The sequence below is a fragment of the Pararge aegeria genome, chromosome 12 (assembly GCF_905163445.1).
Source record: "Pararge aegeria chromosome 12, ilParAegt1.1, whole genome shotgun sequence".
Classification (NCBI taxonomy): domain Eukaryota; kingdom Metazoa; phylum Arthropoda; class Insecta; order Lepidoptera; family Nymphalidae; genus Pararge; species Pararge aegeria.
In genome coordinates this window covers 10,606,202-10,623,515 of record NC_053191.1, presented here as the reverse complement: position 1 = coordinate 10,623,515, position 17,314 = coordinate 10,606,202, and the positions used below count along the sequence as shown (strand labels likewise).

General features: G+C 35.8%; 3 protein-coding genes across 3 annotated transcripts in view; 1 reads left to right on the top strand and 2 right to left on the bottom strand.

Annotated features, from left to right (window-relative positions):
* The window catches only part of LOC120627788 (proline dehydrogenase 1, mitochondrial), a 45,189-nt gene extending 42,052 nt beyond the window's left edge, over positions 1–3,137 (bottom strand). The window contains exon 1 of the mRNA XM_039895817.1: positions 2,815–3,137. Within this exon, the coding sequence (XP_039751751.1) occupies positions 2,815–3,018 (204 nt within the window). The 5' untranslated portion in view covers positions 3,019–3,137. The remainder of the gene's footprint in view (positions 1–2,814) is intronic.
* Positions 3,138–12,083: 8,946 nt separating this feature from the next.
* Positions 12,084–14,589, top strand: LOC120627926. The gene is made up of 2 exons (XM_039896053.1): positions 12,084–12,486; positions 13,798–14,589. The coding sequence occupies exons 1-2, from the start codon at positions 12,312–12,314 to the stop codon at positions 14,574–14,576; spliced, it is 954 nt and encodes a 317-aa protein (XP_039751987.1). The 5' UTR covers positions 12,084–12,311; the 3' UTR covers positions 14,577–14,589.
* Positions 12,486–15,636, bottom strand: LOC120627925 (protein ANTAGONIST OF LIKE HETEROCHROMATIN PROTEIN 1-like). The gene is made up of 2 exons (XM_039896052.1): positions 15,217–15,636; positions 12,486–13,519 (listed from the first exon to the last, which is right to left on the bottom strand). Exons 1-2 carry the CDS (start codon positions 15,498–15,500, stop codon positions 12,601–12,603), a joined length of 1,203 nt encoding a protein of 400 aa, XP_039751986.1. The 5' UTR covers positions 15,501–15,636; the 3' UTR covers positions 12,486–12,600.
* Between the last annotated feature and the right edge of the window lie 1,678 nt (positions 15,637–17,314).

Genomic DNA, 17,314 nt, shown 5'->3' with positions numbered 1-17,314 from the left:
ACCTACCTACCTACTTGTATTAGCGTGTATAATATTTCTGTCTGTAGTAAGTGATAAGAGGCAATTGTTTTACTGAATGAATCAGATTCACTACTAGGTTGACTTAATAGTGGGTATTTAATTATAAGATACATAGAAACCTATTTATAGCACAGCTTGGGTAATCTAATTCTGCCTTTCCACTATAAGATGTGCGAATACGCGAAGACGCGAAGACACGAAGCGAAGATTTGGGACAACCATCTTGAAAAACTCAATTTTGATTGAATTTCACTCTAATGGCAAGGCATTCTTGCTCAATTTTATCAAAACAACAAAAAATATTATTTCTTGCTAAAATTTTTGTATTATTTTTCTCTAGTGTTTCTACATAAAAATTTACCTATTAATTTAGCAAAGCAGATTTTTTATAAACACGGTTTCAGGAATCAAGGTTTAGCATCGTTATATAGGCACTTGGGGCGTAAGTACCTACCTACATCCGGGTTGTGTAACCTGAGTTTTTCAGTCACACGCTCTCTGGAAATAGTATGTAAAAATGTATCTACTCGGGGCGTAGGTACCTAGATTCGGGATCGTATGCCCTCAGGAGGAGTACCTACATTGTTTTGTGTTATGCGTTTTATATTGTCCATGTGAGCTATGAAATGGGGAAAGAGTCCCCATTTCATAGCTCACTGCATAGCTTAGCTTCATCGCGCTCCTTTCTCCCTCAACTACCTCGCTATAGCCGAGATAACTCCCTGCCTAGTGTCTCCTAATTCAGTCTGCCGTTCCAAGAAAAGTTGAAAAATGGTTTTTAGATCATTTGAATAGTCATCATCAGCAACCCACTACCGGTCCAATACAGAGCACGGATCTCCCCGCAGAATGAGAAGGGTTAAGGCCGTAGTCCAACACGCTTAGTGCGCATTCGCACGCCTTTGAGAACCTTATGGAGAACTGTTAGGCATGCAGGTTATGTCACGATGTTTTCAATCACCGTTTAAGCAAATTATATTTAATTGATTAAAACGCACTTGACCCGGAAAAGTTGGAGGTACATATACACCCTAGGCTATCACCGCTTATTCTGAATAATCATAAGACAAACTTTTTTTTTTGTACGGAGTTATTATTCAAAGCTTTACATTATGGCATCGCGTAGCTACTTCCCACAGTTCAAAACAAATTCGATCTAAGAATCGCATAATTTTTATAGCTCGCACTTTCCTCGCAACTCATTCTAGCATATCACTGGCTGGAAAATAAGTCTAATCCTTTTTCTATGTGCGTGTCTTCCGTCTTCAGAACCTAGCTAAAGTTAGATTTTTTCTGATTTTTCACGTAAACCCATACATTACATTATGTAACCGTCATTTTATTTTGATCGCGTCATTTTCGCCAGAACTAAATCGCGATTTCTTTATATCCCGATTTCTTTATATTAACAGGTAAAGTAGACTAAATAAAATGATATTTTCCGACAGATTATCGGTCTCTAAATTCCTCTTTTTCGTGAAAGTGTTTTTCAGTAAATCGATTTTGATAAATTAGTGTTTGGACGTTCGGGCCCCGAGCCAAGTTCGAAACTATTAGGGCATTCAATAACATAAACTTGAGATTTGTTTTTAATTCAATAATGAGGCATTCATTTCGATATTTTTCGCCTTTTCCCTATAATATTGGAAGGATATTGCGTACCTACTTTGATATAAAGTTATATTAGGGAAATCCATGCATTTTCCTGTGCCTCGAGTGGTTATCGGTTATACAATAGTTGAGTGATGAATCAAAGTATGAATTATTATGATTACTATTTTTTCATGGAGAACTAACTTATCCATCCATTGGCGGAAAAGAAGTTAAGTACTTAGAATGTTTCGGGTTCCCGATTTTAATAGACTTGACATAAACGGTTCTCAGTAAAATCCGGGTTAAATCGGCTCAGTAAAATGCACTCAAAATTTCCGATACCCGTATTCCGACAAGATGCACAACGCGAGCCGGGGTTTTAGGAAAGGTCCGCGCAATTAAGGTAGCCTGGCTACAGGCTAAGATACCTGAGATGCAAATTAAGATTTAATAAAAAATAATATAAAAAAAAATATATTCGCTTGGACTTAAATAACTTTAAACTTCAACATAGCAGTCTGAATCTAAGAATATTAATTTTTAATTGAATTTAGTGGTTTAAAATGTGATTTATATCTGTATAGACACATAACCCGTTTTCACCAGCGGGCATAGGTTCATTAGCTTTTAATTCTAAAATTCAATTCCTAAGTATCCTGAGCACTGACGATTACATAAGTTACAGACAAGTAGACCGGGTAGTTTGAAGTCTAACTTAGTGTCTACTCAAGCTTAGAAAGCCAACAGCGCATGCGCTCTACTCCCACTAACAATCCGAAAATCCATTTTTTCATTCATGCTATTTTCAGTACTAAATTAGAAAACCGGTTTCTCTCCTGAAGCATTGAAATTGGGTTGGACCTAAAGTTTGTATTCAATCCGAAATAAGCTGTGCACTAAAGACAGTCCAGACATCTATTACCATGCCGATCTGCTTGTGACGTAACCGGTCTTTCAAAGTGATCCATTTCAAAGAATGGCAAACTCAAAGCGTAGATATTTTAGCTGAGATTACATAAAAACAATACCAGTGTGTCGTAGCACGTGCATTATGTCTTGAGACCTCGAGACATCAGTCAACGTTGCCGAATTAAATTCAAGGACTCCCGTCTCAGTTAATTTTAGTCAATTCCGAACGCTACTTTGCCGGTTCCTTGGACCATGTTACATAAGACATCGGCTGTTAATCGATTAACTCACCATGTCATTGTTCTCGACAATCCAGTTGAATGAGCATATTTGGTAGACGAGGTACGCCCGGACTAGTTCGCTAGTTTTTTTGCTTTTGAACGCGTCTTTCGAGCTGTTGAAGGTTAGGTCGAGTTCGTCACGGGTCGGTGGCGGCGTGGACAGCATCCGGACGCCTCGGGGCGCGTTGACAGCCAGCCGACGCAGCAGAGCCATGGTTGAAGCTCCGCACACTGTTCACTTGAATCACACGCGCTCGTCCGCCGCCGCTAGCAACTGACAACTGTCTGACACTGTGACACTGAGTTGAACACAGACGCACTGGCGTTCGATACCGCGAGGCGCGACTGAGTGCGCGCGCATACGTTCCAATTATAAATCCCACGGAGGTGTGTCTCGGATTTGTACTGTGATTGGCCAGATTTTTGCCGGCCAGCATGCGTCGCCGGTTTTCTGTGTAAACGTCATATAATGCATCAAGACTGGAGATGAAGTCTATCTCGGTCGTTGACTGTTCGTTAACATATTCCCAATACGATACATCGCTAGTTTCCCGCGTACAATTTTCTTATGAAGCCAGCTTGCTAAAACTCTATGAGCAATGTATTGATTTATAGGCGTTGTACCCTGCAATCTTATGTAACCGAGAAAATTATCAGTTGGATAAACATACAACATCCTTGACCAAGACACCTGATTTTATAGCGTCTGAAATTCCTTTTTTCTCTTCTCTTCGACTTTCTTCAAGTGGACTTCCCTGCCATGCACTATCTTAAACTATGCAGGATCTTGTTTAGTCTTTAGAGAGTCAAAACTGGATGCAGTAGAGAAAGTCATTCAAACATAAGTCCGAAACACGTACCTAATGTAGGTAACAAGTCGGTAATCAATAAATTTATGGTAACTTACTGAAAAATGGATTAATACAGAGCCACACAGTCATCAGCTTTCGTCAAAATAAATAGAAGGATACCTTCTATTTATTTTGGGTTACGACAATTGTGGCGGAAAAATCCTATATATTGTTTTCCTTATCCTAAGGTTGCCTGGAACAGATCGATACGAAGCCTTTTGTATGCTGCGTCTGTCTGTGTTTATTTTTAGTTTTTATTCTGTATTTATTTTGTGTGCAAATAAAGACTATAAATATTAAGCTCTAAATATACCTATGATTGAATTATAATACTAGCCAAACCACACCACACCACACTCCATTACGAACGCCTTATTTTGGAATACTAAGATTTATAAAAAGTATAGTGCTATAGTTATATAATGTTTACCTTTTGACAATCACCTTTGTGGATCTTCCAAGTATATGTGACATTGGCGAAGTACAACGTGCCGATTTGGCACACCTAAAAGCCAAAAAAGCAAAAAAGAAGAAGAAAGATTATAAATATAAATAAATTAATACCTAATTAGTCACTTCTAACATAATTTCCTGCCTTTTAATATAATATTTTCCTATAAATTATCGATGAAAAACCATTATTTACTTATTTTTTAACATAGCGCCACACTTTATGATAAAGTCATCTTCTTTGCTTCTTCTTGTTATACCTTACTTCTTATAACCTAAGTAAAAAGAAATAAAAGTCCTATAACCATCATAATATAATAATAATAATTATAGTAAATACTACTTCTTACCTACTTTGCTACGACATAAGTATGAATTAGGTATCCATATATATGATTAATTATATACCTATCGATATATATATACGTACGATATTACAGACAAATAATTTTTTTTTATATTTCTGAATTGGGATTGTATGACCAGCCTATTTAATCGCTAATTTTGCAGAATTTAGGTAGGTATCTACCTAATCCTATCCAATCTATAAACTATCCCTAGCTGATCAAAAAATATATTAATTCGGTAATCGATCAAGTTTTGTGTTTAGTAGGTACCTATAAAACTGCAGTTTAATTAGAATTGCCTAGTCCCTACCAGTGGCGTTCATAGAGGGTATGCACAGGGTATGCAGAAGAGATAAAATGTAGAAAATCCCCAGTACGAGTCATAAATACTTAACGTTAGGCTTTTTATAACTCTAACCTGCCTATCCTTAAGTATTTTATAACTCTTACTGGAGATTTTCTTCGTTTTATATCATCTGCATATCCTGTGCATATCCTCTATGCACGCCACTGGTCCCTACTGCTACGACCGCCCGCACCGTACGTCCTAGGTACAAGTTATTCCAATGCTCCTTAAAGTTAACCAAAACTTTCAAATACCTTCTGAATACTCGAACTCTTAAATGCCTAGTGACGCAATAGAGGTTTGCTTAAACTATTATTTTATGTGAAATCATTAACAGAAATTTTCCTGTCCAATGTTAAATTATTAATCATACCGTACATTGCAGGTTAACAAATTCCATTACTTGGATCATTTCAATATAGTTCATTTCTGTTCCATTAAATTTAAATTTTCAACAATAAGGAAAGTTGACAAACATATGAAGCCAAACAAGGAAATAAGGAAAACCAAACATCCTTTATTAAGGATGTTTGGTTTTTCGTAAAACATACTATGAATAATATAAAAGAAAAACCATCAAATATAATTGGCATATCCGCTCGTTTTCCTTTGTCAAATAGCCTTTGCCGTGGTTACCACCCCACCAATAAGACGTGTCGCTAAGCGATTTAGTGCTCCGGTGCGATATCACGTAGAAAACGAGTAGGTGCATGACTGCCATACTCCCTAACAGGTTAGCCGGCTACCATCTTAGACTGCATCATCTCTTACCACCAAGCGAGATAGCAGTCAAGGGCTAACTTGTATGGGAATAAAAAAATAATTCTTTCCACTAGGCAGCTCCATATTGAATTACAAACCTTTATTTTATAACCTAGGTAGAGGTCCTAGCTTTTTATATTATGCGAAATAATATGATACGGATCTTTCAGGCTGCGAATCTACAGCTTTTTGGTTCCTTACATCCAATGAAGTAATGTAAACTTGGTTATGTAAGTAATCCTATAACTCGCATATCTTTCTGTCCGTCTGTCAGCCTTTTTCTTTGTATCGTATGGATCAGGATTGGACGCATTTCAAAAACATAGTGCGACCAAATTGGCAAGGCACCAGGTTGTAAAAGGTTACGCTACGCCGTCCACTGCGACAGATAGACACCTTCTAGACTCTGTACTAATCTATGAATGTTATGCTAGATTTACCTACGTGACAGATGTTGACATTTCTAAAGCTGGCTCTCCCAGCTAGATTTTATCTGTTTTAAGAATAACTACCTCAATCTAGTTCAGTAGGTAGACACCATCCTAATATCAACTTAAAAATGAAATAGCTACCTACTTATTTAGAACGTCCTTGCTGGAGTTTTCGAGTTATATCCTCTGAGCACTTTCAATAACAAAGCATTTCATAGACTCACTGTATTTTTTTATTTCATTTATTATTCGTTATTCACATTTTCCAGCACATAATGTTCGTTGTTAGTCGCTAAAAGATCATCATTAGTTTATTTTTAATCATAAGTTCTACCTATGAACGCCATAAGTTAATAGGTTCAATCTAATCGAATAAACTTCAGATTCCTAGCCATTTTGTAGCGCTATTCTTATCTTCAGTTAAGTTAAGAAAAAGGATCACTAAATTAAATCTGCCATCTCAAGGTGGGAAAAAACAACGATCAAATAGAGAGTTAATCTATTAAAGAGGGGAATAATATAAAAATATAAGTATTGAGATGATGAAAAACAAACTTTTTTGCACTAGGCTATAACTCGTCTGATACAACCAGTTTAGCTAAGAATCTAGTAGTAGGTAAGTATACTGTTTACAAAAAGCATTCCAATCTAATTTGAAAATAGGTAAAAAGGTCTTTTTACAGTGAGTAAGCAGTCGTTACCTTTCTACATATCGGAAAATACTGCGCTTAAGATACCTACTCGGAACTGCTCAATTCAATTACTATCGAAAGATAAGCCGATATTAAATCTAGTAGGACTTCTGATAAAACGTGCATCATTGTTTTGACACTACTTAACTAGAAGACTGCAATTATAAGTGGGGAAAACATCCAGTTTTCCCTAAACTGCCTTCCTTATAAAAGGCCCGCCATCGGGTTATTCTGCACGTTAGATGCGTCCTTTACTATTTAGTAAAGGATCCATTCTGGTTTCAGTTCATCTTCATCGTATCAACCGATAGACTGCTGGACGTCTTTTGTAGGGAGTTCCAAGTTGCACGGTTTTGTGCCGCTCCAGCGGCTCCCTGCGTAGCCCTGAATGTCGTCTGTCCAAATCTTTGGGATCTACCAACGCTGCGTTTACTTGTGCTAGGTCGCCATACCAGCACCTTGGGACTCCCCCGACGTTCATCCGTTCTCCGCGTCATGTGCCCCGCCCATTACCATTTCAGCTCCGCGTCTCTTCGAGCTTTCGGTAACTCTGGTTCTTCTGTGGTTCTCCACGTTTCTCATTCAATCACGTAGAGATACTCCGAACGTAACACTCAAGCTTAGTTGAATTGCAGTTAGGAATTTATTATTATTATACGGCCTCACTTAGCATAGCGACCTCACTTAGCATAGCGTATTTGCAATTTTGCTAGTTTGCGTAAAAACGGCGTAAGAACGGCGTTAAACAATATGTAGAAAAAGGCGTTCGTTATATTTGGTTTATTTGTAATAAGTCGAAAAATGGCATATTTGATAACTCAAGTGATTGATTAATTTGTAGATTGAATATATATGCATATTTTTAATAAAAAGAAATATAGGTACCTATCTTTGTAATTTAACTATATAAATAAAAAACACCTTTTCTTTTAAACCTTGCCTTGACTTCTCGCTGTTTTTTTTCTCCCTTGGATATTATCAATATTAAAAGGTCAATATTTTCGACGTAACCGACGGTCAATATTGTCGACGGGAAAGGTCACTGAAAGGGATTTGTAATAAAAACACATAATCTGTGAATAGCATCTTTTCTTATTCTATAGTATATTTAAAATAATATATAGTTGACTAATATAAACTGACCACTATAAAAAGGCACCAAATTGTAATTATCGTCAAGAGTTACAGGCCAAATTAGAGTGGTCTCAACTATGTGTGGTAAAACAAACACATCTAAATATCTTACAAATACATATTGTGCTAGTCCAGCTGTACACAAATCCCAAACAATATAGATGACCCTTTAGGCTTAGTGTTCCTAAGTTAAAAGAACACGGAATAGTGAAAAAGGTGGTACTACTTCTACACCAGTCAGTCTAAATTTAGTTTTAGCGAAGGCAAAGGACATGCATGCGACTAGTAAAAAGTTACTTCCTCACATCCTCTTTGAACAAGCTATTTGATTGGTTGCAGGCAGGATGCAAAATTACACTGCGCGGACGCAGATTAGACGCTTTAGTTTAGGCTTTGTATACAACTTAATAAGCATCAATATCTACTTTATTATGTTATACCAAAATTATCTATTATATGTACAATTTTTTATAATATATTTTATGATATATTGTGATTGTCGTATCGTTCCAATCTTTTCATACTATTTCTATTCATACACGCTTCCATCAAAATATAATATTATATGGAATTACAAAAAAATATGTTTCAACTTCAATTAACAAACAAAAACTCGACATGCCGCTAACATTTCTAGAGACATGGACAACGATTTTATGGAAATCTCTTTTGACATAAAAATTATATGTGTAAAGATTATATAGTGAGTCAACTCAGCCAACCGACAGAGTAACGAAGTGGTGCGGTGTAGAGATTGTTGAGTTCCCCTCCCCCTTACCGCCTGCAGTAGAACGCCTGCGGTAGAACGCTTCGGCATTGCTTGCGCGCGGGCACTCTCAATGAGTTTACAAACAAGTTGACTCGCTATCTACTCGTAACAAATATGTTAAAATAAAGAACTATAAGCATTACATTTGTAAGGATTAGCGCAGACTATGTAGAAATCTTAATATTTATCGATAAATGTTATATGAACAATATCTTAAATTTCCCCACGTGGTATGCGCTAACCTTGTAACTCTCCGCATAGCTTGTGCAAAAACCTACTACATAATGAGAACATTACTTCCGTAAGTTACCTTTGCAACGTTGCCATTTGCTAAAGCTAAAAACATAGAATTTGACCTATTTGAGATTCGTCGTTCTGTACAATCATTTATTACTCGTTTTTTGTTTTAAATATATTTGACTCTTTATAATGGCTATTATGCCACCTTTGTCATAACTTAAGTTAGGGTAGACTATTACGGCGGACTGTCGATACAAATATTCTATTACAGCCGCAAAATATATAATTTTTTCGTATCAGCCATGAGTGGCTTGGAAGTAAGGAGTGGTATATTCTACAAAAAAATAACTAGAAAACGTTCGTTGGTAGTCTCATAAGTGACTATTACATTCACGATGGATTTAAATTTTCTTTTTTAAAATTCATTTTAGTCAAAATACTAAACAATATAATATAGTTATGGATATTTTTCTCTTATCTTTCCTTATTATGTAAACAATTATTCCAATACTTTTTACTGTAAAGTATGGTTTTAAAAAAGATAAAGAACAATAAATTGTGTTAAAACACATACAAATTAGAAGCTTTTTATATATTTTTTAAAAGTACTTTTGATTTAAATGTAATGGAAAGTCTACATTTAAAGATAGATAACCGAAAAATTAATAATTCCCGAAATTAATGGTCAAACTGCACCAATATCTTCAGATGGCAGCTTGAATTTAGTAGTGCTAGTTACAGGGACGAGAAGAATAAGTAGGAATATCCTTGCTCAATTCAATGTCATCAGAAAAAATTGAATTACATCGATTCCATTTTTGTTGTTAAAGATTTTCGCGAAAAGGCATCTATAGATTCCGCCCGTCACAGGTTGCTTTGCAAAATTCTGACCACAATTTATGTAACTGGATCTAAATCTTGACAAATTTAAATTATTGTCGTATGTGCCTTTATAATTGCCAATAAACACACAAAATTACAGTTGAAATTAATATCCATCATATTTCTAAAATATGGGTGCTGCCACACTACAGTTATAAAATATTTTAAAACTTTCCTCAATAGGTATTTTCAAAGTTCCCACAACAATGAAGATGTTGTAACTTGGTTGTGTAACATTTTATAACTATAAATTTTGATATGCTTTCAGAGGAGGCTACTCTCTTCAATGGAAAGAGATTTACTCAGTGTGTTTGCTTTTATTTTTAATAACATTCATATTATATAAAATTGGTAACATTTGCAACAGTTTGTGACAAACTATAAATGTGCAATAACTATTTTACATTTAAAAGCAGTGTTATAATTCTCACAAAAGATTTATATCTTTCAAATAAATGCAATAATGTCTGCATAGTTATTCAGTGTTTTCATACTTTGACTTTTGAAAGGAGCTCTCAGTTTCACTGTGACAAAACACAGCTAACTATTCTGACGATAAACGTTTTTAAGACCCATAGAGTATGTATGTATATATAATACTACATACAGAATATATATCTATATGTAATACTCTATCTACTTCATTTCAAGTGCATTAAGACACCACCCACAGATAATATCAGTGCCTGTAACATCAGAAATGGTTGGATAATTTGTCTTTTCCTTTTTCAAAGCTGTTTAGTCTCATTTCGCTTCATAATTCTTTGATATTTTTATAAACAGTCTTATAAATGTTTACATCCATTACTACTATTTTTTTTTCAAATCACACACACACATTTGGTAGGCGAATTACTCTTGCAATTATATTCAATTACAACTAAATATTCATTCTTAAAGTATGGTTGAAATTGTATTTATTGACAGCAAGTTTTTTTTTTTGTAACTACACACCATCCGTTTCTGTAACAACATACGCTATAATGTATATAGTGTTTCACCATACCATAGCTTTAATTTTCACCAAAATCGCAGTGCAATGGAAAAAAAATGTATGTTTTTGCACATTAAAAATCTTTATATATATATTTCTTGTGTGCGTGTGTATGTCACTGAACTCCTCCTAAACGGCCGGACCGATTTGAATGAATTTTTCGGTATGCGTTTGGGTGGATGGTTTAGATTCACAAATCAGCCCGACAGATGGCGCTGGGGTCCGCTAGTACCTATATATATATTTTTTTTAAAGTTATGAATTTGACTATCCGTATCTGAATTACAGGCACGTATTTTAAACATGGATGGTGCGAAAATCCCTTGTCGATTACGGATATTTATTAGTTTGGCCTTAACATTACATTCTCCCGTACACACCTATTTACAATGCCGATTGCATTTCTCTTTCACGATAATTTCTGTACAAAAATAAAGGACACACACAGTACCTACTTATAAGTTAATCCTCTTTTTATTATTTATGTACATCCGCTAAACATAATTACATTTAACGTATTGGTGTTATTGTTTTATTGAAACACTATTAATAATAGTTCTCCATTAAAATCTAAAGTATAAAATTTGTTTCCACTCAAAATACAACATATAAAATTCTGCTATCAAATTATAAAAAAATGTACGACTCACACACTAACGCGTTACATTTATTCTCTTATTTATTGTATTATAGGCACGAATGAACATTTAAAGTGCCAAGCTTCATTTACTACCACTACATATAAAATGAGCGAGGGATTAGTCCTACAGTTATCGGCATACATTCCATACCGCTACATATAAACGAAATTAATATCACGGGCCTTTCTCTCTTAAATGACACAATCCTTAAGAACGTTTTTCTCGTACTAGATATACAAAATCAATTTATTTGAGATTTATTTTTTAATAGAGAATCATAATTAATGTTATACTAAAAATAATGATTTAAAAATTCCAATAAGAATATCGAGCTTCGGTAAATATTTTGACTGTTTTGGTTTTATTCGGAGTGAGAGATTTGTGAACCCTACCATACTCTAATTAGGTTTCTAAGGTGTCACATTTTACCGAAATGATTTTTTTTACAGGAAAGGTAACAACAAACAAAAAAAAAATACACTATAAGTACCTCAGTATGCTGATATTTTGACATTAAGTTGATTTTTATACATGACATTGAAGTGATTTCGGTCATGTCATCTGGTCTGTCATATTTAGAGCAATGATTCTATCTCAATGTGAGTTTTGCGAGAGAAACAACCGACGATTGCACATATATACATCATAGCTCCCGTAGTATTCTATAAAAGAATGCCCATAAAATAAAAATATTTTTTTTTATATTCTGTTGCACACAAATCTCTTAGGGCGCTTTTAGTGTCACGCGGATTTGCTCACGCACGCGGGATTGGACCGCATGCGTAGCATCCGCAAAGAACAATTTCATATAGGTATCTATTGTAAAGCGTGATAAACGCACGCGGGACGCGGGGCGCTGTGCGGGGCGTCACCCCGGTGCGGGGTATCCGCATGCGTAAGCGCTGCCTACAACTTCAGTGCCCATTTTAGAGTCGAGCGGGGCGCACGCGCCGTATTGTACTACCGAAATGAAAATCGATACAGAACGAGTAATCATTGAAGTTCATCTGCGGCCCGTTTTGTGGGATAAACGCAATGAATTATACAAAAACAGGGACGCGAGGGAGGCTGCATGGAGAGATATTTTGAAGGAATTGGCACCTAACTACGAAAATTTGAGCGAAGAGGAAAGAAAAGAGGCGGGTATGTGTTTGGTTCATTATTTTATTTATACAAGCATCATTACTTTATTAATATAAGCATAATTATTTAATTCACAAATAACATCAAAAACCTTCTAAAACCTTTTGAGTTTAGTTAATTAATTATATATCGGTGTTGCCAGGAGACTTTTCCTTCATTGATAAAGTAATCTGCAAATATATCTCTGATATTACTTGCCGACGTATTACTACTTTCAGTCTGCTGCCTGGGTAGTGGTCCCGTAAAACCATTTGTGACAAATGTATGGCTGACCTTGTAGCCATCCCGTTTCCTTATGAAATTGTGAAGTACACATGCCGTCTTGACTATTAATTGTGCTAGATCTAACTTGACATTCATGGATCTGTGAAATATTCTAAATTTATTTGACATAATTCCAAAAGTGCATTCTATGTACCTTCTAGCTCTGGACAGACGGTAATTAAATATTTTCTTTTTGTAAGGTAAATTATCACGAGCATAAGGCCGCATCACATGTGATGATAAACCAAATGCCTCGTCTCCCACTATCACGAACGGCAACTTTGCTCTTACACTAGATGGATAAGCTACTTCGGGGCAAATAATAGGCAACTCTTGCGGGTCAGGGATACCCAACGTGTTACTTTCCAGTTTCGTATACAATTGACTCCTTCTAAAGATGGTTGAATCGGCGTTGCTTCCACTGGTACCGACATTAATATATGTAAAATTATAATCAGCATCACACATTGCGAGGAGCACTACAGAATAATATTTCTTATAATTAAAATATAGTGATCCACTGTGCGGCGGCCGAATCACTCTTATATGTTTTCCATCAATTGCACCCAAGCAATTAGGAAAATTTGTATATGTGAGAAATCCCTCTGCGATTTCTTTCCATTTGATCCCATTAATCTGTGGAATACATTCAGACTTTAGTTCAATCCATATTATGTAACAAACTTGTCTTACTATTTCGCTAATTGTTGCAATTCCAATCACATAGGAATAGTGTAGATCAGTGAATGTATTACCAGTTGCCAAATATCTGAAAACAAAAACAATATATTAATAATATGATAACATAATATATTAATAATGCTGACATCAGACATAAGACAGCATGCACCGCTCGAATTTTACTTCAGAAGAAAAATAAATACCCTTAAGGTGAAAGGGCACGGAAGTAGCTAGCGCTAGAAGTTTTTAATTCGTTTTAACTACAGTACTATAGCTACGTTAGATTTTATTGGTACTGGTTTTGGGTAACTTGATCTGAAACTGTGTGTACTTTTGCCACTTACTTATTATATTTTGTCATTTCAGACAAGAAAATACAACAACGCTGGCGAACAGCAAGGGACACTTACCAGAAAGACAAGATATCTGAAAAAAATCAGCCATCCGGCTCTGGGAGTAAGAAGAAGAAGAAGAAATATTCTTACTATGACATTTTGACTTTCTTAGACAGTACAACGGAAACTGCTGGAGAAGAGTCACTCTGTGAAGAAATGTCTGAACAAAGTAATTTAGAAACACCTAATGAGTCCACGCAACCAGATACTTCACGTCAAGAAAGTTCTCACCCAACATCAAAACAAAAACAAGTAAAATCTAAAAAGCAAGCACCATCTGAATTTGAGGCACAGTTATTAGAATGCTTAAAGTCTAATCAACTGGAGCTAGAAAGTGAGGATTTGGCTTTCTTTCAGTCTCTGCAGCCTTCATTAAAAAGATTCACTAGATATCAAAAACTAATGTTCAGAACAAAAGTGTTAAATATAGTTATGGAAATGGAAAGTCAAACACAACCTGCATACTACAGTCCCATACCTACAACAAGTTCTAGTGGTTTTACTGAGCTTGACAGTTTGTCACCGATAAATCAAGATTACCAAACCAATAGTATAATCCAGGATACTTCGAGTCTTAACGACAATGCTATTAGTTCTGCTGCAGTGAATGACAATGAAACTCTTATTTCGACTGAAAGCGGCCTGTTTAATATCACGTCTTATGACGTAATTTATACCCCAGCAACAACATCATCTACAGGCGAAAGTAATGTCAACGCTCAGGATACAAATTTACAAAGAAATGAATGATGTAAAATTTGATTTTTTAATTTATGAATAAAACTCTTTTTATTAAAATGAGTACGATTAACTTTTTTTCTCCAGTTTCTCTCTAATTGTTTGTTTAGTCATATGAGTGCGGTTGTACACACGGCACAGATCAAGTTACTCAAATCCAGTATAAGCGGGACTCCGACGGGTTACCTAAGTATGATAATACGCAAGGCGCGAGTTCCATTTATGCTGGTTTTGGGTAACTTGATCTGTGGCCATGTGTACTTTATCAGATAAAAAAAAGGATTGTGTATGTAGGTTGAACGTACCAATCCCAAACCAATTAAGGACTTTTTTTGACTTTAAATTACTGTCATGTGCAAACCTATAACTTTTATCTATATTATAATAAGTAGCGTGTGATGAAAGGTAGGAATGATTCCACTTTAATGGCGACATTTTATGAGTGAAATAATCTTATTTAATGAAATTTCAACATGAAATTGAATGAAATTATGAACAATGAAATTTCAGAGTACATGACAAAATTTTTTTTTTGCACATGTAAATTTACACATGACAGTAATTTGAAGTCAAAAAACGTTTATCCTACCTGTTCAAATCCCTTTCCACTAAATCATAGCAGGAAATTAAATATTTAAAATTTAAAACTTACCTTAATGTAATAGCGAGCCTCTCAATCGGTTGTATTGTAATCCTTCGTAAACTGCTTTTTTGTAGCTTATTCTCAATTTTACACAACAGTTCATCAAAAGAACGAATGGACATTCGAAAGTAATTTTTAAATTTACGTTCATTATTTTGTAGTTTTCCAAAGCGTGTAACAAACGCCCCAGCAAGAAGCCTATTTTCAAGAAAGGGATCAACATGTACTCTTGTCTTCTTGTTTCGTCGTTTGTAAAGTATGTAAGCGACACATATTCTTCTGACATTGATCATTTTTGAACACGTCTATACCGTTACGCAGCCCGTAGAAAACTGAAACTCATGCTGCGTATGATCCGCAGCGTGAAATTTTACGCATGCGGTCCAATCCCGCGTGCGTGAGCAAATCCGCGTGACACTAAAAGCGCCCTTAATGAGGATAGCACTACTTAAAGTATGCCACATATTATTTATTTAATATTATTATATCTATCCAGTATATCTGAAAGAATACAGCGCGAACATTTCAAGTGTAATTTTCAGGCTGGTTAAATAAGAGAGCGAACACAAAACTGCGAAGCGACGTCACGTCCTCCAATTGGACGAGCTCATCCGACGCATCGCAAGAATTTGCAAATTCGCATTGCATATTCCTACGACTACGACTTTACTGCACACTTGAAGACTATTTTTAGTCTGCAGATCTACTCAGTAACCACGTGTGACAATTTCACCATAACAATATTGGTCATGGCAAATTTAAAAATCTTCTCGAAATGAAGACGATAATTATGCTCATTCTAGGCTAAGAAAGGTGACACGTTCACCTAAGGGTGACGTTTGTACACTATCGGTCGTTATTAGTAGTTCGGGTCGTAAAGGATGTGTTTGGGGAGTATCCTGACAGGAGTGGCGTTTGGATCGGGGGAGGAATTTACATCGCGCGAATTCGCAGTTTTGTTTTTGCACGCTATGATCGTGTGATTTGCACGTATCGCTGTGCCTACATTCAAAGTGTACAGTACAGTACAGTTACCGACATTTAGCCAGCCATATAAAATTACTGTTTTTATAATAACATTGATGGAACGTTGAATTCCTAGTATTAAACTAAGATTACTCTAGAGCCTAGCCAAGTACACTACGGTGGGCCCCCGTATCATCATCCGAGCCCTATTAAGTCCAGCACCCCCTGTAATCTAACATGTCTATAATTATTGAATATTTTTTTGACAATCTTCGCTTTATAAATCATGCAAGATTTAACGGGTTTCAATATATAGAATCCTATCAATGGATTTGCTATTTTCCGGATTGCAAGGTACTGTTTTGTTAAAAATTCCGGACTGTTGGTCTTTGACAATACTCTATAATCAGACAAATTCGATAGTGGGACACTTCCTTGCAAAACGTTTGTCGGATTACCGAGGGTCCACAGTATTCACAATTGTCGTCGCTTTAAAAACTTATTATAATTTAAATTTAATGCTTATTTTCAGATTGGAATGTCACTTGGTGACCACGGGTTATAGTCAACTTGGCTAGGTCTTGCGCTAAAACTCTTATACGGTCATTAGCAGCCATTTAATTCACATTCCAGGGTGACGATGTACTCTATTACAAAGGTAAGTATTGCCATAGCAAATGTATGTATACGTTCATCATTGGTTATGTTATTATATACCAACATGGTGTAGTCGATGATTTTTTTGGTATTAAACCGGCGGCCCAGTTAATGTATCCAATCAACTTTATTATTATTATTATCATCATCATCATCATCATATCAGCCCATTAAAGCGCCCTTAGTCCACCACGCTGGCCCAGTGTGGAAATGTGGACTCCCTTTGAGAACTTTATGGAGAACTCTCAGGGAAGCAGGTTTCCTCGCGATGTTTTCCTTCACCGTTGAAGCAAGTGATATTTTAATTGCTACAAAACGCACATAACTTAAAGTCAGATGTGCGTGCTGGGATTCGAACTCTGCCCCTCGAAAGTGATGCCGAAGTTCTAGCCACTGGGCAATCACCGCATCATGTATCCAATGCCAAATTAGAAAAATCCAACAATGCATGGACGTTAATAAAATTATTAATATTAATATAATA

Excerpts from the sequence above, each read along its gene's own strand:
- LOC120627926 (XM_039896053.1), top strand. The coding sequence starts at position 12,312 with ATGAAAATCGATACAGAACGAGTAATCATTGAAGTTCATCTGCGGCCC. Across the intron at positions 12,487-13,797 it reads AGAGGAAAGAAAAGAGGCGG|ACAAGAAAATACAACAACGC; the intron begins GTATGTGTTTGG and ends TTGTCATTTCAG.
- LOC120627925 (XM_039896052.1), bottom strand. The coding sequence starts at position 15,500 with ATGATCAATGTCAGAAGAATATGTGTCGCTTACATACTTTACAAACGA. Across the intron at positions 13,520-15,216 it reads AGGCTCGCTATTACATTAAG|ATATTTGGCAACTGGTAATA; the intron begins GTAAGTTTTAAA and ends TTTTGTTTTCAG.